The 24,224-nt window shown below is 36.6% G+C and overlaps 1 protein-coding gene across 4 annotated transcripts in view; it reads left to right on the forward strand.

The window, feature by feature from the left end:
• Positions 1-24,224, forward strand: part of ATRNL1 (attractin like 1) — a 436,152-nt gene that overhangs the window by 248,939 nt on the left and 162,989 nt on the right. Inside the window, exon 27 of one of the 4 annotated variants that reach the window (XM_039709191.1) lies at positions 11,396-11,907. The exons of the other annotated variants lie outside the window; for them this stretch is intronic. Within the exon in view, the coding sequence (XP_039565125.1) occupies positions 11,396-11,425 (30 nt within the window). The 3' untranslated portion in view covers positions 11,426-11,907. Of the gene's footprint in view, positions 1-11,395; positions 11,908-24,224 lie in introns of those variants that run through there. 4 annotated transcript variants of the gene reach the window in all.

Genomic DNA, 24,224 nt, shown 5'->3' on the forward strand with positions numbered 1-24,224 from the left:
AAAACTTGCTGAAATTTGTATGCTTGTGGCTAAATACCCCTTCACCTGTTTGCTTACTGTGACAGATATATTTTATGTATTGTTGAATCCTCATAGAAGCGTCTACATTTTTTGCTCAGTTTGATGTCAAGCAAACCCTTGCAGTTGTTTTTTCCATGAATCAGATTGTGTTCACTGGCAGCCAATTCTCTCAGGTGCTCTCTCACCTTTCCTCTGTCCTTCTCCACCTGCCATATGCTGATGTGGCTGTGCCTGTGCTGCTGCTGTTCTATTAGTGGCCATAGCAGATACTCAGGTAACCTTACTTGCATCAGAATGACTCTGCAATTTGTTTAATTTTTAATTAGTATTGTCATAAACCAGAATAATTGCCTTCCATTTATGTATAGCACATTTCACATGTTTTGAGACAGAACAGCTTGAAGTACCTCTTGTTTTTAGAGACATACACAGGATAGAGACACAGTATGTCAGTTTATCCCTTAATATTGTTTCAGATCAGGAAAAAACAAGGATTAATATATCAATGAAAATCTGTATATCTTGTGCTGGGTATATTGCTTTTGCTGTTTTCTATAGTTGTGGTAATCAAAAACATGCTTTAAACATGCAAAAAGTGCAAGATTATGATGAAGATTTTACCAAATATTATCAAAATTCTGTAAGCAAAGCCAGTGTTTCCTCCTGCTACCCACAAAGAAGAAATATTGCAAATGGTCTATGAATGAATTAAATTCAATTTGTTTGCAGTTCTGAGCTCCTTTGTTTTTTGAGGATTATACAAAGTGAACATATGTGGAATACTGCTACCAGCTTGCATTCTTTGATAAATCCAGACAGGCAGAAGAACACTGGTGGCAGAAACTGTAGTATAAGGGTGTTTCTTATGGTTAAAACAAAATCTGCAAATTCCAACCCTTTTCAGAAACCAATGTTCGCGAGATTAGAACACAAATTATTGGATGAATGTGTTAAATATCAAACGTTAATGCCAAATATACTTGACAATAAATTAAGTTTCTGTTCTGTGATTTCCATCGATTTTCCATAGTATACAGATGTAGCAGAGAGAGAAGCTGAGAGATTTCCATTCATAATTAGGGTCAAAATGTGCTCTTTTACCAGCAAACATCTGATTTGCATTGAAAGGCTTTTCTTATGGCAGCAGACTGTTGCAGCTGTCCTGTAGCCTCCTGCAGCACGGCAGTGACAGGGGTCAGGCTCTGTCAGCTCGGACCTTTGCTGCTGTGCAGACGTGAGCTGGTGTCACTGCACAGCCTGTCAGTGCCACTCTCCTACTTCAGGGGCCTTCCTGTCACTCTGAGTGACCAGCTCTGGAGTGTCACTGCTGAGCTGAGAGAGGAACTATGAGCTCTTCAAGGAATATTGGCTATTGTGTGTTTTCAGAGAACCTTCTCGCAAATTTTTGATTAGGGAAAGAGGGTGATTTGTCTCTGTCCTCCATATCCTCCTAAAATTTTTAAGCTGTTGATAAATATCACAATTTCTGGACAAAAAAAAGAAAAAAAAAAGGAGAAATAGCAAAGATAATAAGCTTTAACAAATGTGATAAAAATAACTGGCTGTTTAGAGGACTGAGACTCATCCTATTCCTCTCATTGAGGGAGAGACCAGAACACAACAACACGTGTTGTTTGGCAGTACCCAACAAACCACTCTGTGCAATAACCTATCCCTGACACATCAGGACTCACAAAGAGAACCCAAGGGAATTTGATATCCTTATGAGTGAAGGAAAATGAAGTGTTAGGGGACAAAACCCACAAATCAAAACTTCATTAAATCTGCTTGAATGTAATTTATGTGTTAGGCATTTTATTCTGTCCAAGTAGCGGGATCTTAATCATGTGGATATTGTGACTTTTGATAGAGTAGATATTCCTGAAAGTGGCAGAACAGGCCTTCTTTCCAGATTTTTAAAGTGTGTCTAACAACATGCATGGCAATGAGGAAAGTGCTTATAGGTTTTTCACTACCAATGGGTAGGACTTGGAATCAGACAGATGCTTTTGAATTTTTTAACAGAGGTATTTTTCATTTGTATGAACAAAAATACTTAATCTGTTTTTAATGGAAATGCATGCTAATAATTTCATTTTTTCACAATAGAGACATCATAATCTGGTTTCCTCTGAGGCTTCAGATGCTGTGGGTTGATCCTAGCCTGCATCTCCTTGGTGGTCTGGGTAGTCCTTTGCTGAAAGGCATTATCAGCATCAAAGCCACTGCAGAGAGTTTATCTTGCTGCTGTGATTTCCTTGCATTCATCAAGGTTTTAGGACATCCTCTTGCTTATTCGTCTGGGACATCCCTTATTTCTCTGAAAGATCAGAAGGAATCTGGAATTAAATCAAACTGCTGAGTAAACTGGCATAGTATATTTTGGAAACTTTTAAGTTGCTATGTAAATTCCACAAGATCTATTATAAAAATATTGTATAGAACTTGTCATTAATTTCACCTGTTCTTTTTTAATACTCGTGTGATTTGACAAATTTGTCTCTATAAAATATTTGGACTAAATGTTCTATTGAATTTTGCTTTCATAAAACCTTTTAACAATGACTCGATAGATTAATTTTCTTTTCTAGCTGAAACACATAACCTACACAAGAAAATATTTTAACAAGATATCTAAAACTATACACAAGCCTTGTAAATAATGTATAGTTTTGTAATAGGAAGTATGCAAACATAAAATTATGCTACCTTCAACTCAGTTTTACCTTCAGGAATGAGCACATGTGAAAAAACATCCAATTTTAACTTACCTAAATTTCTGTGTCACTAGCAAAGAACTACAGGAAAAAGCCACACTATTCAAATCTGTGTTAGCAAATATTATTTACTAAAAAGAGAATAGTAACAACCTTCAGCCCAAAGCAGAGCTGAACATCAGAGTGTGAGTGTATTCCTACACTTGTTATCTGATGTCTGAGGCTTAGTGTTGCTGACATCTGGAATATTTCTCAATGTGTTTCTATAATGTGTTTCTCTCCATCTCTCTGCTATTGATCATGCATCCATTTGCCATGCAGTCAGATTTCCCTGAATGTTTGGAGCCTCAGTTTTATTCTCTTCCTCACTCACTGCAGCTATTTTACATTTGTTAAATTTTTTCTCAAAAAACAGTGGAAAAGAGTCAAAAGTTCAAGAACAGACCAAAGACAACAACTGCCAAATGGAACTGTTGCACATGGAAAGTATATCTGTCATGGTTAATATGGATTTAAGGGAGATTAAGTCTGTCCTACTTCTCTCTTACCAGATCTTCAAGATAACTGTTGAGCAATATTGGCACAGGTTGACAGAGATGCTTCATATCTGCCTACACAAGTGATGTAGAGGATAAAGAAGCATATTTCAGTCCAGTGGGGGTAGAAAAAGGAAATTTTTACTATTCAATGAACAATTCCTGTCTTTCTGTGTTGTTGGAATATTGACCTCTTTCACTGAGGAATCCTTTCATCGACTTCTGTGGATTTAGATTGTCTTGGGTTTCCTTTGAGGTCGATGTCATGAGAGACCCCCATCTGCCACTGTTTATTTTTTCCTAAAGAGATTGCATTACAGTTTAGAAATTTTAGCCCTTTGGTACATCAGTGAAAATTTACATTATATTCACCTGCTCCTTTAAATTAGTAGCAGCATTAGCCTCCATATTGTAATTATCTGTATCTTAGTATGTATACAAAAGACTGCTTCTAACACTTGGAGTAATAAAGTTTTCTATTTATAGTTTGGTTTATTCCTGTTAGGAAACATTCTCTGTTCTAATGGCCAGTATAGTTTACTCCATGTCTTGCAAGCATGCAAAGTAGCCTCGTTTGATGAAAAATTGCAAGGTTTTAGTTTGTTTCACTATGTTTAGTTTTAAATTTGTCTGAAAGTTTGGGGTAGGTTTTGCTTACTCTGCTACTTAGGGGTTTTTTGCCATCCCATTACTGAAATCTCATGGGCCAGATAATCTGCAAAAGCCCAGCAGCATAGCTGCTGTGGTAATAAAGACATAGATTCCCAAGTCGGATTTTATTTTAAGTTACTGTGACACACTCTGCTCTTGAATAAATGTTTTTATTTAAAACGTGTAATTTGTACCGAAGTGTTTTATAACTGAATCACTGAATAATCATAAGACAAGGCCCTGAACTAGCAATCGAAAGGTCAGGAGAACGTGGTCAATAATTATGTGATCATGTTGGGACTTGGGGCAGGAGGCTTTCTCTGTTGCCACAGTTTATCAGGGTTTTTTCTGCGATGGGCAGGATTGCAGCTGGCACAGCCTGTGTGTTAGGTTCCTGTCAGGAAGCCTTAGCAGAGAAATGAGCTCCGAGAATGTGAAACACAGCACACAGGGAGTCAAACCAAATGAGTTCAGCTTGACCATTGTTGGGTTGGAAGTGTGGGCTGCAGCACCCTCAAGAACAGCTCTGAATTGCAAAGAGTCCGATTGTTAAATGATTACAATCGTTTACTGCCAGAGGCCGTAAAAATTAAAAAGATCCAAGTGTTTCTTTCAGACAGAGATGCAGAGACTAATTTTACATGAATGCATGCCCTAACAAGATTAGCTGGCTTATTCAGGCGTATGAATTGCACTTCTGTTCCTCGTGTTAAACAAGCTTGTATCATCAGAGCCCCTTGGAGCTTGATCAAGGTCTCAAGCAGGCCTCTACTTTCACTCCTTTTGTTTCACTATTCTAACCTTAGATCTCTGAGGTTTTCCCTGTTTTCATGCTGACCTATGTTGCTGTTAGTGCTCAGCTTGAATTCTTTTTCTATGCTTATTTTTCTTTACTTTTAGCACATTATTCTCCTAACAACTCTGTGTGTGATGCAGAATGATGTCATAGTGTAGAAACATTGGGCCAATGAAGGAATGGAAATGATCCATTTTTTTTACCAGCATTTTTTGTGTTGCAGCACATGCTACGGTTCTACAACCTCAGTGGTGCCATTAGGGTAGCCACCATTTCTGCAGCAATGATGCAAAAAACCAAGAATTCTTTTCCTTCCATGGAATGAAAGATTGATTTTATGCATTGGATGATCTATTGATGGGGAAACATTAAAAATTACTAGATTACCACAAATAGATATTTTAAAAAGTCAATCCTTCTGAAATTTCTGTAGCTTCTAAGAGCAAACAGAGTGTGCTTTATGTTTTATTAAGCAGTGTGACTGAAAAAATCATATTGAAAGGAGTAGTACCTTTGTAATTTTAGGTGGATTAAAAATTCTGTAATATATTATGGATAATTTTTTTTAAGGGGCCAAAAATAATTTGTTTTGAACAATTTTTTTTCCTTAATTTTAACTTATTGCATTTCTAACACACTTTTGAATTCAGGACTAGTGTATTTTATGCATCATCTCACAAGCATTGCAAAGTTAATGTTTTTTAATGTGTTTGGAAAACACCTGTTTGCTTAATAAATCAATTTTAAAAATCCTCCTACAGCAATGAGTATATGGGTAACTTGTATTTTAACACTCTTTCCTTGTCACTTTGTATACTTACCAATTTGCACATACTTTTACCAGCAGCAATAGCAGTCATGAATGTGGATTTTTGTTTCCAGAACCTAAAACAGGCTTCTCTGTAACAGTTGCTTTACACAGGGCATGTGAACCTTTACTTGTGTAAATCTGTGTATATGGATGTGTGTGTGCTCATATGTGCTTTTTTTTCTACTGTTGTGAAATTGTCTGGGTGCTAAATGATTTCTCATTTCTTTTCCACTTTCTTTAGGAAAAATTACAAGTAATTTGCTTATATTATTTGAAACCTCATGAACTTTAGATACAAAGGAAAGAATAATAAAGCTTACCCCAATTTTATTTTTAAAAAAAGTTCATAGGAGAGAAGGTTTCTATGTTTCATGTTAATAACAGTTACTAATAATATTTATAATACATAATACAATATTATTTTTGCATTAGGTTCATTTGATTGCATTTAATTACATTCCTTTGAATGCAAGTTGAAATGTTGAATACCTTGGAAATTTCCTGATCTTTTGCCCTGTTTTTATTATTATTGTTGACACAGTTCCTCCTTTCTTACTTGGCCAGACTTCAAAAAAATTGAAATCTAGATCTTGTGCCTTAAAAGAAACCTAAAGGAAGAAGCAAGTTGGCAAAGTAGTGCAGGAAAACATATGGGGGGAAATAAGTAAGATTAAAAAAATACACAAGGGTATTGGAAACAGCATTAAAAATAGTGATAAAATGGAGCCCAACAACATCAAGCCATGGAATCATTTAGGTTGGAAAAACCTCTGTTAACCTGCACTTCCAGGTCCACCACTGAACATCCCCCAACAGCCAGTGTAGATCCAGCTCAGCAAAATCACTTGGTTTTGAAATGAGGTGCTGTCTCCATTGCAGGCAACAGGTGAGATGAAGTTCACATCTTTGTGGGTTGCTTCGTGTTTGTTTTTTTTTTTAATCCATGAAATTGGCAAAGCAAAATTTTTATTGACTTTTACACTGAGGTTTTTATGTACGAGGATCAGCGTATCCAAGCAGTAAAACTTGTCTCTGATGAAGAGACAGCTGCTAAAACAGACTGTGAATAGTTCCAAATCCCTGTTAGCCATAGTAGCACTCCAGTCCCAGGATCACACAGCCACATGCCAGGGCTGCTGATGTTTGCTCTGAGCTCAGGTATTCCAATTTTAGTCTAGGTGAGAATCCTGTAGTACTCTTGCCTTTGGAAAGGGAAAGCATTTTGTGCACAGGAGAATGGGGTTTCAGATATGGCTTTAGGGGACAAAGAATTGCAAAAATCTGTTCTTATCTTGACTAGAATTAAAGTGCTGTTTGTCCTTCAGCTGTGGGAGGAGGATTGGAAACTGTGGAATAGGACACAGTGCAAGCCAAATGCTGAGTGTATGAAGGAAAATAATGCAAGGGGAGGTTTAAAACCCTACTTTCTTCACATTTCTCTATATTACAATGATTGAGTTTCTATATACTCTTTGTCTTGTGTAAAAGTGTATGGGCACATAAGTGACTGAAGATAGAACCTCCAAGGCTTGGAAGGCAGCCTGGATGGGGCAATAATGAGAGACATCTTCCAAGTTTTGGCATAGCTGACATGGGTCTACAGATTTAATCCTGATTTATTTTCTTTTCACGAAGCTGCACGCTACTATTAACACATCTTGCAGAATAAAACACGTCTGTGAATCTTTTTTTACAGACTTTAGCAAATGCCTTATTACAGCATTTGAAAGAAATTAAGCATTTTGTTCCCTTATGTCGCCCGTTGTGACACATTTAGATAGCCATCTGAAAGGCACATTTTCAACAAACAAATATGCTAAAAGGGTACAGAAATATGTAGACATTTTATGAAAGAAGTATCATGAAGAGGGTCTGCTAAGGGGAGTGGTATCCAACTGTGTGGAAATAATTTCTGTTTAGTAGGACAATGGCATTTGCTAATTAACTGCTGTAAATTCTCTTTATGTTTGGCTGTCTATTTATTTGCTTGGTAACATAAAGGCAACCACATTGAAAATTCTGAATAGCCAGCTGGCTGCTTTTCAAATGTACAGCCATTGAAATTGATTTGAAACTCCTTTGTGCAGTAAAACAAATATAAATTGTTGATGTACTGATGACACTGCACAAACTGCATTTTTGTGAAAGAGCAGAAACAATTATTTTTCCTTCCACAAAATGAATCACTGGGATGTAAACCTAAGCAGGATCTTTTCTGGCTGGACTAGAAACCTTAGATTAGCCAGTGTTTTTTCCAGGGGTGACATTTGTGATTCACATTTTTTGAGAGCTGATTCATCTTGTTTCTCATACATTCAATTATATCAACAATTTAGTGATGGGTTTCTAATTCTTATAATTAATGTAGAACACAGTTGTCTTGAAGTGTATTGCTTGTTTTGAGAGATGCTTGAGTGGATGTAGAAGTGTCTCAGTTTTGGAAGCTGGAAGCTGGAGTGTGTGCACTCTCAGGGGGCTCAGATGAGGAAGTGCAGTGATGTGATTAAGCACTGTTCTCTCTGGCCAGCTAAGGCCACATTTTCTTACTGGTACATGTAAAACAGTGTTAGCATGAGGTAGCCAGTAGCTCATGAAACTGTTGGACTTTTTATTATTATTATTCTGTACTGAGCTTATGTTGTTAGATATGGCTTACCATTTCTTTTAGTCCTGACACTCCAAGTTATTAATAAGTTAGAAAATGGGAGAGAAATCTTCCTTTGTGCAGAATGTAGTTCTTTTCCATGTCTTTTCCCTCCTCAAGTCCTGTGGAAGGTGTATTTTTGGTTAGATTTGTTAATCCATGTCTTCAAACCACAGAGTTGCTGCCTCGTGATGTTCATTAAGGAGAGCTACCAAAATATTTACCCAAATACCAGCCAGCTATTTCAACTCACCTGATTTCCATACCTCTGAAAATCAGTATTGTGAAAATCTTGGCTCTTAACTTCAAAGCTAACTGGGGCATGTCTGTATGACTTGGATAAGCTGTACCTTTGATTATTTCAAGCTGTTCTGTAGTGGTTGTACACATCTTCATTTCTAATCTATGTCTTATGACATCTTGACACTGTGAGGACACTTCCAGCTCTCCATCCCAGCACAGAGGCTATTTCCTTTTGTTTTAAAGACAGGGCAGCAAGAGACTAATTTGATGTTGACCTTGTCTTTAGAGTGACAAAATATATTTCTTCTTTGACACTGAGATAATGCAGACAATGATGTTTTACTTCAACTGAAGCCTGTAAAACGTCTGAGCATGCAGCAATACTTTGAATGTGAGGCATCATTTTTAAGGTACCTCCAGCTGACATGTATTACAGCAGCCATACTGCATAATGCAAATGGTGATAGAGCAAATTCCCTCAAAGGTACAGTATATTAGGCAGCCAAACACACATCCTGGCTCTCTCACAATCATTGGACTCTCAGGGACATCCATGCTGAACTTGCTTCAGCACTAATGCTTTGTGGCATGTGAAGGACAGGGATCATCTTTCTCAGTTACTCCGGTCCACACACAGCCTTTGTTAGACATGCAAATAAAAAGATAGGGATATTCTTTGCTGAACTGGGAGTACAGAAGAGAGGAGAAGCTGTTTTAGCTCATTTTGTGTTCTCCTTCAGCTGATTGAAATGAGTTAAGAGAGCCTTGCAGTCCTGTGCAGTTTCCTGGCTGTCACTCAGGTGGGAAAAGGAGGAAGGATTCACTAAGACTGAACTTCTCTGTGATTGCCTGCAATCAGGAGGAGACAGTGGAAAAGAGACCTTCTGAGAGATCTAATCCCTCAATGCTGTATGACTTCTTTTGTCTCACCTCAAGTAATTATGCACATCTGCATCCTGGGGAAAGATATACAGAGCTAAGGAAACTGAAGTATTATTTATGATAACTTCCACTCATAAAAATAATGGCTAACTGGACCTCACTGGACTAGGCCTGATTGTCTCTTATCATGTGTAAACACATAATTGAGAAACAGTTTTTCTTTCCAAGTATGGTTAAGGTCAACTTGGAAGGGAAGGAAGATTGGGAGACAGAAAATAGAAGTTTGTTTAGCCTAAGCCTCCTGCTATTTATTTACATACCATATGCTTCCTAATGCACATTTGCACCGGGTGATTTTATTTGGATAGACAACTGAAACATCAAAAAAGTAACAACAGTTTTTGCACAGTGAAAGGCTTATATAGCAGCAGCTTGCCATCCACTGCAAAGTTCACTTCTCAGCTGAGCAGTTTTGAATGCAGTACAAAGAGAGAAAGCTGGCACTTAGTTTCATTGTCACAATATTGAAAATCACCACAATTCATAACTGTGCTCATTTCCCTTCCTTTAAAACACTTCCACAGCTTCCAATATCACATTTTAGCTTAGTGTCCTGAAAAATACATTTATGCAAGTACTCTGTCTGCTGGCTGTCAATTGTTTCTGGGCCTGGCTGCCTACAGTAACTGCATTACTTAGGTACCATGTCCAAAAATTCACTATTCCTACCAAGAGATTGTAACTTTTCCCCTCACAGAGGAGGGAAGCTCAGATTTGTGAGAGAAAAGCCAGCAGAGCTGGATATTTAGCTGTTCTGTCCCATGGCAGCCCCCTAGTCAGGGGACATGTCACCCAAACCTGGCTGCAGGACGTGCTGTTTGTCCAGCTGCACGGCAGGGAGCACAGCAGGGAGGAGAAGGGATTATCCAGGGGCTTTTTAGGGATATAGAGCGAAGCTGAGGGTTATGTGAGGGGCCTTAAAGGGTGAGTGGGTGTAGAGACTTTAGAAGACCTGTGGATTTGAGGAAGGCTTATGAGTGATGAAGCTGTAGGGTTAGGGAAGAATTGAGAAAAAAATCTACTGGCTTATTTTTCCTCTCTCCTGCTTCCACTTGTCTTTCTCTGTGAGCTGCAAGAGAGAGATGTTTCTGTGGCTGTACCTAAGAGTGGTGGGACTTTATGATAAAGGAATAAAGGTGTTTAAATCCCTAACATTTTCTTCTCTTTCTCTGTGAGCTGCAAGAGGGAGATAAAGGTTTCTGTGGCTGTACCTAACAGTGATGGGACTTTATGATAAAGGAATAAAGGTGTTTAAATCCCTAACATTTTCTTGTTTCCACAAGCATTCAGACTTTTATTGTATCTACAGATAATGATAGATTCATAGTTTCCAAATATGCTTTCCATTTCCTTGAAAACACTTGAAAGCAATGTTCACTTGAGCATAACAATGTGTTTATTAAGAAGGAAGTATTTAAAAAGAACCATGAGTTGGTTGGTTTGGTTTTTTGTTGTAAAAAGGACAAGCTAGAGGGAGACCCTGAAGTGACAGGGAAAGAAGCAAAGCCTTATACAGTAACATAATTAAACATTAACAGATTTTGCTCAGTTCCAAATGGATCCATGATTAATTTCATTTTCCTGAAGTGGGGCTCAGGTCTTCAAAAGATGTCAAAGCAGAACTCTGATACCCATTAAACCTCCATAAAGAAATACTGCTTTGCAAATGTTTGCCACTCCACTTTCCAATGCTGCTTGTCAGCTGAAAATTAGCAACACTCACAAAAGCAGTTGCTAACTCAGCATCTCTGGGGCTTCCTAAATTCCCATTCAAGTGAAGAACCCGATTTTTTTTTCCTTTTCCATATACATTAATATATTTTTCCTTGCATCATGTAGGAAGACTCTGACTGGTACAAAAGAGAACCCTCTGTACTGCTATCTAAGTGCCTTAAGTACAATTTCATAAATGAGGAATGTTTGTTCTGAGTGGCTAAGTGAATAAAACTTGGAACTGCTGTGCTGGAAATTGAGTTTGTAATGCCAGCGTTGCCAGAAGTGAACAATGTGCAATCCAAACTTTCTGCTTTGTAGGGCAAGAGAAATGAGATCTCTTCAACGTGAAGGGCTGGATGTGGACAGAGCAATCAATAGCAGTCAGTGGCAATGCTGAGAGGAGAACTCCTGTCCTCCCACCGGAGGACTCCCGTCTTCCAAGCCACAGGGATGACTGTAATAGCTGCTGTTACTGTTTCCAGAGATGATGCTGTGTCTCTGATGAAAAACTATTTAGCAGAAGCTTGGAGCATTTTCAGGCTTCAGTTCAACAAAATATTGACAAATATATTTTAGACTCATCATTCTGCAACAAAGCACAACAAAGCAGTCCCCGTGTCCCACTGGAATGCACGTTCAGAGGAGCAGCCACTCTACCACCTAAGGGGGAAATACATTCTATCTGATTAAAATAAACATTCTTTGCAATAACACTGATAGTGGTGGATACATTAATTAGATTATTATATAGATTCAATCCTATAAATTTCATTAATGTGTACACTTGCATTATGTGACTCAAAAAATCAGGATGTTTCATAAGTATTTCTTATTCAAACACATTAAAAATATTACACTTTCCATCATGATTAAGAGGTTTGCAGTAATTTGACTCAAATTACCTGTTATATAACAATGTATTTTGGAGGAAGTCAGATTGCTTTTGAGAAATTTGCATCCGTGGGGTAAAATTGGCAATCCAATATATGGTTTATATATTGTTCCAATGGTGGCGATAAAATTAAGGGATTTTAAAATATTTCTTGGGGAAGATGAACATATTTTTTTCTTTTAGCCACAACAAGAAATGCAGATTTATTTCACTTTCATGTACAATCCTACTGTGTACAGCTGTACAGATTTTCCAGAAGACCAGTCTCAAGACATTTGCACACCCACTGGGATTGTGGGTGCACACAGAAGACAGAGTTTCTAGTGTGGTTTCCTCCAAAGATAAATTATTGTGCCATAACTTCTCTGTAGCCAAAATCAAGAGGGGACTGTAGGGGGTGAACTTCAAAACCAGGCTACTGTGTTTGACCAATGCAAATGGAATTTTATGTGCCCCCCTCTTTCTGCTTTGTCAATTCCCTTGTGTTCAGCTCCTATAGAAATTTGTGCAACACTTCCATCCAAGGTATTTATTCACAACTGCACCTACAGTGAAAAGCCTTGGGTTTAATATCTGGGCCTCTTTTGACCTAGATATTATTTATGAGATAAACTTCATTTTGGTTTTGTGGTTTTCACCACTCCTGTAACATTTAATTAAATAGTAATAAAAAAGATCAATACATACCAAGTTCTTTGTAGCAAAATATTGGAGGGTTTGTATTCTACAGTGTCATTTTTCATATTCAGAATCATTTCACTGTGAAAAAATTGTTATAGGTAGGTGCCAACAAAACTCTTGTTAATCTTCCCTTTTAGATAAAAGCATAAAAAGAGATCTTTATTTTAAATCTGTTTTATAGGAGGTTTGAGTATATGCCTAATAAAATTCTTCCTGGATTGCTATCCTATATGCTTAGCTTCAGATTGGAAGGAATGTGTCCTGAAGTTATAAACCCTCTGAAACAGAGAAATAAAAGGATATCTAACAGATCATTAAGTAGAGGGGTACTATCAAGCATAGCGTTAATGTCACAGAGATCTCGCCTTTCACAAAGTTTCAGTGCACAGTGATATGAGTTTTAAGTGTGGTAGTCAAGTGGTTGTAACACATATATGGTCAGACTTAAACAAAAGAAAAATCTTGGGTTTTTTTTTTTCACCCCTACTTTGAGTGAAGTATAACCCTAAAATGCAAGAAATAGATCTTGAAAATCAGCATTGCATCTTTATTCAATGTAGAAGCAAAAAATTGAAATGAAGAATTTCTCAGAAAAATATTGTAAGTATTTAAATTAAGATGTTGAATTTATGAGAAATCTCAGAACAAAAAATACGGATTTTGTGACATAAAAAAGAGCTGAATTCATTTCTGATTCATAATCCTCTCTGAAGACCTCTTGAGTGGAAGAAGAACTCAGAAATGAAGACCAAGAACACACAATACTAACTGCGGCTTTCCAGTGAACCTCAGGTCACCTGTCATTTCTGTCAAACTCCATTTTCCACTGCACTGAAGTGAGTAGAACAAGTGGTCACCATAAAAATGCCTTTAATATGGCAGTTTCAAGTGTCATTAACCTCTGTTCCATCTGCTTAAGGAGAATGTGGCCATCTAATTGCTAAGAATGTTGTTACACTCAGAGCAGTCAAGCATGTAGATTTATTGTATGGAGTCTGAAAAAAAACCCAGCTCTATTGATGTTCTGCTGGTGTTTGTTGAATTTGTATGAATTCACTAAACAAGTCAATTGTATGTTCCACATTTAGGGTTTAATTCATATGGAAAAGATGAATCAGCAATGGAAGATCAGGGGTTTATCAGTCTGCTTCTTTGGCTCTTGTTGACTCAGGGATCAATTTGTCTTTAGGAACTTTTAAGCCATAAGACTCAAAGCCCTTTAAGCATTAGTAGGTATCATTTTTTAACAGATGAAGACAGAGATGTGTCAATAATACGTCACCATATCCATTAAGTTGGAGTAAAGATCTGAGTGTTACCTGCTTGCTGTTTCCATATCTCTGTACAAACATTTTTACCTCTTATCCTCTTCCATTCTTTCACTGTTCTGCTCTTCACTTCTTTCCATTTTAATCTACCTTGTTTGTTCAACTTCTTGGATCCTGAACACTTTTGAAAAGCCTGTGTTGAGAATTTTAAGTTTAGCATTAAGAATTTAAAGAAAAGGAGAGGTCTTGGAAAAGATTCAGGACTGACTTTGTCAGCTACCTCTAATGTACATTTGATTTATTTGTCTCTCTGTTACTTTATTATTAATTCTCTCCCAACTCAATTTGCTAAAGAATAAGGAAGTTTTAGTGAAAAATGGGAAAAGGAAGGAAAAACCCATGAAATTCTATGGATGTGCAGGGAACTTAAGATGAAGCATTCGTAATAAATATCCCTTTAGACATTGCTTTTGCTGAAGACATTAAATGAACCATCCCATTTCTTTTCCCTGCATCAAGATCAGAATTATAAATAGCTATAAGCTACCTCATGCCCCAAATAGTATGAAATGTGCTGTCAACATATTCTGGTCTGCTGGCTGGAAATGTTCATATGTTAATAAAATTGAACTGATTTTCTTCAAAGGTGAGATGTTTTGACATTCTTGGCAAGGTCAGTAAGTCAGATTGGAGTTTCAAGTGTTTAACTTCAGCTTCTCTGAGTAGAGAGCCAAAAAGCAGAATTGCAATTTTCAGGAAATTAATCTCCTTTTAAATACCTAATAATCAAAGGAACAACCTAGGCAGTTAATTTAATTTTTTTTTTTACTGCACACATTCATAAAGTATAAGAAAAGGTATCCCAGGAGAATTTTTTTAAGAAAGTTCTGAGTAAAATCTATGAAGCATCAAGTGTGATGATTTGGCAGAATGCTTAGTATAAGTCAATTATGTTAGTATGTAAATGATAAGAAAACATTTGAGGTAAGATGGAAAAGAAGTATTTCTGGTCATATACATACTCTCTAAGACTAAACTTTTTTAAAATCATAATATTCTAAAGCAATAAATCTAATAATATAATAGAATTAGCTGAAACTATTAAACCAAGCTGTTCCTGATTCTGCAAAAATCAGTTACAGCAGAGATATACCCATAATTATTATAACTTCTGAATAATTTTTTGTAACTGTATCTCCATGCTAACAAAAATGCATTTAGAAAAAAAATAATTAAAAAGCATAAACAGAAGCCTTTGGAATGCTCATTTCTCACTTCGTAATGATTAAAAATTTGGGCTGTTCCAGCATGCTGGTTTATTGCATAGCTGCATTAAAAACTTATGTTTCTGGAATTAAACTATGGTTTAGTAATCATTTTTAGAAATAAATACTCTTTTTTATTAAGGAAAGTCTCTGTATTTCATCATGCAAATAAAGCAGCAGCTTTTAAGAGAGCATTGAGTTCAACAGATGTGTGTAGCACATACCTGGTTGGCTGTGAGAGAAATTGTACTGTCAGATGTTAAAGTTATTTTGGAAAATATCAGAAGATTTTTTTGGGTGAAGTGTCCTTCTGTTGAACTACAAAAGAGTAGATGTCTGTACATCTCAGAACATTTATATTTGAACAGAGTGATTGAACTTACAGAACTGTAAGCTTTGAATTAAATGCACACTCATCAAAATAATTAAAGAGGAATTGTAAGCTGAAGTGAGCACTGGTGGGAAGATGCAGTTCTCCTTTGTGTACTTGTCATCTATATGAGATGCAGTACTTGAATGTAATTTTCTCATTTTGAAATGAATATTTAATTAAATTACTTTAGAGATACTTGTGGTTAATGAGAAAACTCAATTTGCCAAAAGTGTACTCTTGGAATACTTTTTGTGACATTCCAAGCTTGAGTCTTCATATGCAACTATTATGCAAACATCATTGCTTTGGCAAGTGACCTTTACCATGGTTTGTTTTTTAATAGAGCAAGGTTATTGAATTGTCTAGATTTTTAGGGGGTTGTTGGTTTTTTTAGCAGTGGTTTCTATGACAATGTTACACAGAAGACATGAAGACTAATTGCTGGCAGTAAAAGCATCTGCAATTGTTACTGGTGCTTTTCTGCATTTTAAAATGTCAGGAAATGAGACATTTAAATATTTTTTTTTTAAATTTATTCATTAGCGTTTCCTGAAATATGTTTGCTGTGGATGGCAGCTCATCTTTTCCAGTAAATGTGAGAACTGTGATTGTGTCCAGCTTTTCTTTTCCAGCTGTCACTAGCAGAGTGTCATAATATTTAGAGATACACTCTATACCTGTCAGAGTTTGTTACAGTTCAGTGATGCATGATGAAGTGTGAGGGACACAGTCTTCCTACACTACTCACAGTATAAATGCAGTGATGATACTTCACAATGACTCCTTGCTCAAGGTCAGGACAAAGAAACTCATCTGTGGTGCTCAACATCTCACTTATTAATTGCTGAGTTCTAGAACTCAGGGCCAATTTCTTAAATATGCCTGTAATTTGATGGGAAGATTGCTGGGTGTTTATGAGAAATGCAACAAACTTTTGTAACAAGTGCAATTTTTCCATGCAAATTCTTTCAAAATGAACTGATTTAATAATCTGAAATTATTTCCTTGCTCAAATCCTTTGAAATGAAATACGATAGCATTAAGCTTTTGCTATTTTACCTGAGGATTAGTCCTGCTGGTATTTGAAGATATAACTGAAAAGGTACCTCTGACTAATACTTATTCTGGTAATTTTTATAACACCTTGAAAAAAAATTAAAACTTGCTAGCTAAGGGATTATTATAAGCATATAAGAATAATATACACCTAACTCATTAGCCTTATTCTTCTGTTTTGCTAAAATACGCAATTTTAAAGCTTTAACACCTCAGGTGCTCTTGGCTTATTTTGTGAATGCCATTTAAATGCATGCTAGTGGGAGTTATTCCATTAGAATATTTGCATGTGCTACTTTTCCAGTTGCTAATTATCTAATAAAAAATACTTGGTAATTTACAGATGTTCTGTTGCTGCACTATTGTCCTGAACCTTTCTTTCTCCTACACTGTTCCCTTGAAATCATAGGGCCATAAAAGAGGTATGACTAGTTGCATTACTAATGGCATGTTGGGATGTTTAGATCCTTCAAAAGGCTTCTTTTTAATTCTTTCATCCAAACAAATACATAAAACTATCTCAATTTTATGCTAAAGATCTACAACTCAGCAAACTTGAGTTTTCTTTTTTTAAAAAATGCTGTTCAAATCACACAATAGAAAAATTCCTTTACACAGAACAGTTTCATGTAGAAAGGGGTTTTGAAAATCTGAAAATTGTTACCAAAAAAACCCATTTAAATGACAATAAAAGTGAAAAAGTTTTGTACATTTTCTGAAGAGTACACGCCTTGGACGAGCTGTTCCACCAAGCTCCTGGGTACTATCTCTCCAAACCTGCAGATGAATCAGTGTGGGAGATGCCCTGGTGCAACTGGGCTGAGGTGGCTGAGATCCTCTGACTAGCCTCTCTACTGTTGTGTATCCTACTCAATTCCAAGTGTTAAAATTCATGGCATTTCTTGGGGGAATGAGGGGGTGTGACTCTCCTGATAGCTTTAGTCATCATCTGTCTCCTGTCTTGCATTGCAAGGTTTGAAAGGAAGACATCCTGTTTTTCTCACTGTTTTGGGGTAGAGCTTACTTGTTTGGTTTGGTTTATTTGTTTGGGGTTTTGGGGTTTGTTTGTTAGTGGGGTTTTGTTTGTTTGTTGATTTTTTTAACTATACTGAGTATAAAAGAGGGGAAGTGAGGCAGACTGAAACATGCTGTACAGTCTAGTACATCTGCTGATTTAAAAAGCGCTTACCTGAGACTCGTAAAGCCAGCAGCCAGTTAGGTCAGTTTGTTTTCTGGGCACTCACATAGGACAGGAACAGGGAAATGTGACCTTACTTGCTACAGGTTTTGACTCTTATATCACTTTAACCTCCAGGGCAATGATGTGTAGGAGACCAGAACTTCAGTTTCTAGCAAAGGCTCCCTTCACAGATTTGAGTGAAAACATAATATCTATTTCTTTCTTATGTAACAGAAAGAAGCCTGGATGCCATCGAAAGGCCTTGTGAAAAGGTCATTAAACAGGGTGATTTTGGTGTACTTTTGCTTTTGGCTGTAATGTAGGTTAGTTCACCTACACATCAATTGATATAGCTATGAGAAGTTTCTGAATAACTTAAAAATATGCTACAGAAATTACAAAAATTGGTTTCAGGTGTACATTTTGCTGAAGAGCTAAAAACTGCTTTAAGCCCTTAAAACTTTATTCTTATCCTCAGCATTTGTCTTTATTGAAAAGCAGCCCAATGTCCATTATTCATTTTGCTTTTGACATTAAGACAGAAAATCCTAAAGAGCTACAAAGGTGTGTAAAATTAGGTCTGAAACTTAAAGTCCTACAGTAAAGCATGCAATAATTTAGAGAATGCATCCATACCACATGTTCTTAAAAATTTTGTTACAGTCCAATAATCAAATTATGATGTCTGCTCCTTTCCTTAAATATTTATCTGAAATATCTTTGGCTGGATAATTGTAAAGGGATCAAGAGAAGAGAGACAAGAATTTGTCTGAGGTTTGAAAAAGTGCTTATAACAGGCTGAAGATCTGAGTGTAGTTAACAGAATGAAGGTTAAGGTGAGCTGGTTAAAGTTTATCTCATCTTTAGAGAGAAAATTGCTAGCTCTACATTGAGTTCTTTAATGTAGCAGGAAATGGTACAGCAAGATCCTATAAAGAGAAATGGAATTTCTCAAAGGTTTCAGGGATTCTCTGTCACTAAATAAATGTTGTGTGGTTGATGCATAAACTACTGGGGGCAATTCTTTAAGGTATGTTACGGATCAAGTCAGACTGGATCATCCTAATGGCTCCTTGGTGGGCCATTGGTTTGGTTCTTCTCTAGGTATTGAAATGTCACCTCCTCCAAAAGTGTGCATCATTCTTCTTTTATGCACATACCCATCTATTCTTGCATTTTCTTAGTTTATGAGATCGGATGTGTCTGATCATGAGATAGGACAGCAGCTGACAGGTCTCTATTACAGTTGTTACAGCTTACTTGAAAATAATTGCAAGTGCAAATAACTAAAATAAGTTTGTATAGCTTCTATTATGTTTCTAATCAGTATGGGCAAGTTTTTTTTCTGTTTTTCTGCCTTATTGTACCACATTATAACATATTTTTCTTCAAACATCACACACTTTTGCAGTCCCATAGCTAAGGAAAAAACTGAAATATATTTACAGTAGGTTTTCATTAGTTTGAGTTGATCTCCTTTCATGAGTGAGCTATGTATTGGCTGCCAGGTTGTGTGAGGAGCAATTTCATTTTCATTGGTGTAGCAAAAACCCCGTCATGCAATGACAATTACTGAGACCTATATCCCATAAAACGTACTTCAATTTTTTTTATCTTTCTGCACTGTTTAGGAACAACTTAGACCCCTTCAGCACTTGGAGATTTACACTGAAATTATTGCCACCAAATTATTCTTTTAAGTATAGATTGCAAATCCTTTAAAGCATTTATTTGAATTTGTGTCATATGCTGCAATTAACTTGCCATTACTTGCAGCTGCCCTTTCCAGTGAAAAGATTAGAAGATAGGAATTTATAATCACGGGACCTCAACACAGCTGTCAGAAAATACTTGGGATCAGTACAAGTAGTCTCAAGGGACAACTTGAAAGGCAGATTTGAACTGTGAACTTTTGTGTCAGAATTTTGATTGCCAAGGACCCTTCTAGGTCACACAACAAGGATAATGAGAACTACAGTCTTAAATGCTCTTGGACAAAAGTTTATTATAACTACACAGAGAAATAGCCCAAATATGTCACAGTAGATTCATGGTTATTACTGGAACAATGCATTAATGTTGGCAGTCACATGAAATATGGTATGTATATAATAGTTTCATTTAGTATCACTTAAAGGTCTCTATTGCAAAGAGGCATGACCTGTCACTGATGTATGCTGCTATAACAAAATATGAGAGTTATACCTTTCCTTTGACAAATTTCAGATCACTCATCTACTGCACAAAATAAGAGGAATGTAGGAGAAGTTATAAAGAATTTAATTTGGCTTTGCCAACACTGTGTGTTCCTTATTTTAGAAATTTAGGTGATTTCTCCCAAAATAAAGAACATCAGTAGATTAGGTATTGCTCTTATCATAATTTAGAAAAACAACCCTTTGCCCATAATCGAAAGAGAAAGTAGCTTTAAAGTTCCTTGTGTTTTAACCTGTTCTTTTGTGATGGCTAAAGATACTTTATTTGAAATTACTTTCCCAGATGTAGTTCATTCTGAGATTCATCATTCAGAAATGTTGTACACCAAAATAAATATGTAACAAGAGAGTGTCTCTCTCTGCCATAGAAATGACAGAAGCTAAAAGAAATTATGGCTTTTCTGAAGGAAAGTAAAAGTTGTCTTCTCTAGTCTCTGTCTGCTGTCACCTTTGGAAAGAATCAATGTTTATGTTGCTGTCGAGGTGTTGTGACATGGTTTTCAAACTGACTTGCATGTCATGCCATGGTGGTTGGGAAGAGAGTGAGTGTCACCAGCTTTCAACAGGAATATGGAAAACAAGATTAGTACCTCCATATAGTGCAGTAAATAACTTTGCTACAGCAGCTGATGCTAGGGAGATTGTGAGTTTGTGTTTTACCATAAACTCTGATACCTCTGAGGTGACAGCAAGTGATTTCAAGAATTCTATTTCTGTGACTTTTAAATCACTGCAGAAATGAAATAAGAAAAGACAGTGGAAGCTCTTGGAAAAAAAAATCCAAACAACTGAAAAATTGCTTTACACTTAAAAGAGCAGCTGCAGTTTATTCTGATAGTGAAATCTGTCAAGTTTGAGATTTTATTTCTAAAATGTGCTCACAAGTGTAGCCCTGTTGAGGAGACCGTATTGACTGTGTAATTCAGGATGCAACAAAACAATGAAAGAAGAGTTTAATAAGGTGGAACTGATTGGGTTGGACATTCGTATACCTCTGTGAGTATTGTTTAATTGTCCATGAGATTGAGTTGTTAAATAAGCAGACTAATACAAACTGAGTAACACAAGAAAGAGAACTAATATGAGATCACAAAAATAATTTTGTTTCTAATATATAGTTCTTAATTATACTGTTCTACACTCAATGCTGTATGCTTGAAAGCTTACAGTTCACATCTGTGTTGAAGGAAGGAAAATAAATGTTGTTTGTCAATACTTAAAATTTCACTTGGGTACGTACAATATGTGCTTGAATTTTAAGACATGGAATGGTTAAAAGATTGCTGGGATGACATTATAGGTGTGCCTGGAATGTGTTATAGAGAAAAGTTTAGGATGAATTTTTGATTTTATTTTACAAATACGGAGTGAGTGGCTGACTGAGAATTGGATGACCACATCAGGAATGCACACAGCATTGATTCTTCATTTAAGAATGATTGCCTGTCTTTCAGATGTAAATGTATCTATTCTTTCTGGTCCACTTGTGCCAGTGGAAAGGTTATAATCCTGTTTCTAAGCCCAGCTGCTCCTCATTGCTGTCTGCTGGGGTTACCCTTCTCCCAGCTGTGCTGAGTGGGTTACCAGGGCTCATTTAGCCCATTTTAACCAGAATCAACTGGGCTTGCAAAGCACTGTTTAAGTGAGACTAAGGTGGAGCTAGTTGTTTTTGGCGAAGAGGGGTCAGTTGATCGAGTTGGCTTTCACCATGCCTGGCAAAAGTAAGTGGCTGCTACCTTTAACTTGTCATTACTTGTTTATTCCACCCAACTTAGTGACTTCTCTGGATGACCCTGGGCAGCAGCTGGTTGTTGTGCTGAAGGGAGATTTCCTTAAACTGTGTTGGTACTGACTAACCTCACATATCCACATGAGAAGTTTGATAGCTACAAGGGTGTTCTACAAAGTGTTTGTGCGATGGTGTTTGCATGGTCTGGGAAGATGGTAGCATAGGGGTAGTTGTTCATCTGCAAGATTGGACAGTAAGTGGGGGAAAAAGAAATCATTCTTGGTTTGCTTCTGTCTGTTTACATGTCAATGACATGAATTGGAGAGATGGAAATGAAGAAATTTCATTTACCTTGTTTCCAAGGTGGCTTCTGTGCTTTCTGCAGTCAGTATTTTCTTAAAGACCCTTTTTTCCTAGAAGGTCTATGTAACTTTGTGAATTTTGTAATTTGGGCTGTATTAGGGGCAAACTGTTGGATGGTTGTGAGAAAAATGGCTAAAAAGTATTCATTTGGAAGCGTTTTTGTAATGGTTGGTTCTTCACTGAGTAATGAAGTGAAGCAAGCATAAAAGATAATGAACTTCAGCTGAATAGCACCTGAGCATTAAAGAAGTATTCCTCTAGGAACAGTGTTGACTAAATTTTAGAAGCAGATTTCTAAATAGCTGATTTGATGAAATGTTCTGTACTTCAGCATTTTCTGGTGAGCTGGGTATGATACTTGGAGGAGCTACACAGTATTCTGGATTTATGAGAATTGATGTGGGATGTCTGCTGTAAGAGTGACTTATTTAATGTAAATTAACACTCACAAAATTTTTCGCAAGTGTCCGTTTGTAGGCTAATATACAATAAAAGTAATCTAATTTTTAATCATGAAAACAGCTGTTTCATCAAGTCACCATATTTTGAATTTTACCAGCATTAACAAGCAATGAAAATGCCTTTTAAGTAGAAACTCTGCAGGATTCTAAGTTAACAGAAAGACATCTATGGTTTACATCAAGGAGGATCTGACTCATTGTCATTAGCATTTTACCAATGCACTGTACAAGATGAACAGATTCTTAGAGCTTCCAGAGAGCACTGAATGTGTTGGCACTGATATTTGTGGGAATGAAAAGTCAGAATGAGTTGGAGTTAAATATCTGTGGTGCACTAGTCAGATTAATCATGTGAGTTTACTTTGACAAACTATGAGATGCTGGGGAAAAATTTTACTATGAGGAGTTTGTTCTCTCTGCCCTTTTTGGGACTGTTGGATGTGATGGGTTGTACTGTAATCACTCTGAAACCTCAGGATACATTTGAATTTAATTACATTGCAAAGCTGTAAAATTCATAGCTTTAAAAATAATTATTTAAAATTCAGTAAATTCAGATGAAATGACAGCTGCTCTTCAGCTGTTAGAATGAGTTCATTAAGTTATCAAAATCAGGCATGTGTATTTTGCATAAATCAGGTAAAACTGTAAATTCAAAAATGTTAACATAATTTTTCTGACAGAAAAGTATTATAGAGTATAAGTAATGACATTCATAAAAAAAATGTGGTATTTGGGAAGGCCTTTTATGGGACAGGTTTTTTTTTCCCTGCTTTCCACCCTTAGACACTATCACACATTTCCAGTTTTTCCCTACCTCTTTGTTGGAGTTGATTCTGGCTGAGAGAAGGCAAGATGCTCTCTTATAGCAGGAGAGTGTGTTTCAAGCTGCACTGAATTTACTCTCCAAGAGAATGCTTCCCTCATACTTCTCTTGGCAACCATCAACAGCCACACTTTAAAATGCTGCCTGGGCTCCAGAGGATGCTTGATATCAGTCTTATCTAAGGGAAATGTCTGCTACCATGGTCTTGATCTTCCTCAAGTATTGTGCACTCCAAAAGTGCAAATTTTGCTCTGCCTAGTGACATGTAGTTTTAATAGAAGCAAAGAAAATCAGAATCTCTTAGTAAAGGAATATTACAGCAATATAGTAATAAAGTCAAGAGGGATATGTATTAAGATTTCTGGAAGATTATGTATTATCTCCTGGATAGACATTTGAGAGTCTCTTGGCACACCTGTCTGGAAAGTTAGTTGTGTGAAAGAGAAAGGAAAGTAGAATTTGTAACAGACAAGTGAGCTGAGTGACCATTTTGTTTTGCAAAATAATCTACAATTAGAGAGGAGTCATCATGACATGAAGGACTCGTGGCACTCTGCCACTGTTGTACTGCTGAGCACAGGTGCTAAAGAGAGAGTTTAATGCACACCCATATGTTCTAAGACCTCAAAAGACTCAAGGAACCTTGTTCCAAAGCTGAGAGCTCCTGAATGTAGGTTGCTCCTACATAATTCATGTCCTTTATATTGGTGTTAAGACAGTCTTTTATTACCTGATCACAGATTTTAACTTTTTTCTCAGGAAAAAGCAGAAGTCATAATATCACTATCCCCCTTGCCAAATTTCTAGTTTATCTCCAAGGTATTAAAGTACAGGATC

Source organism: Passer montanus, unplaced genomic scaffold, assembly GCF_014805655.1.
Source record: "Passer montanus isolate IOZ18808 unplaced genomic scaffold, ASM1480565v1 scaffold21, whole genome shotgun sequence".
In the NCBI taxonomy this organism is placed as follows: Eukaryota; Metazoa; Chordata; class Aves; order Passeriformes; family Passeridae; genus Passer; species Passer montanus.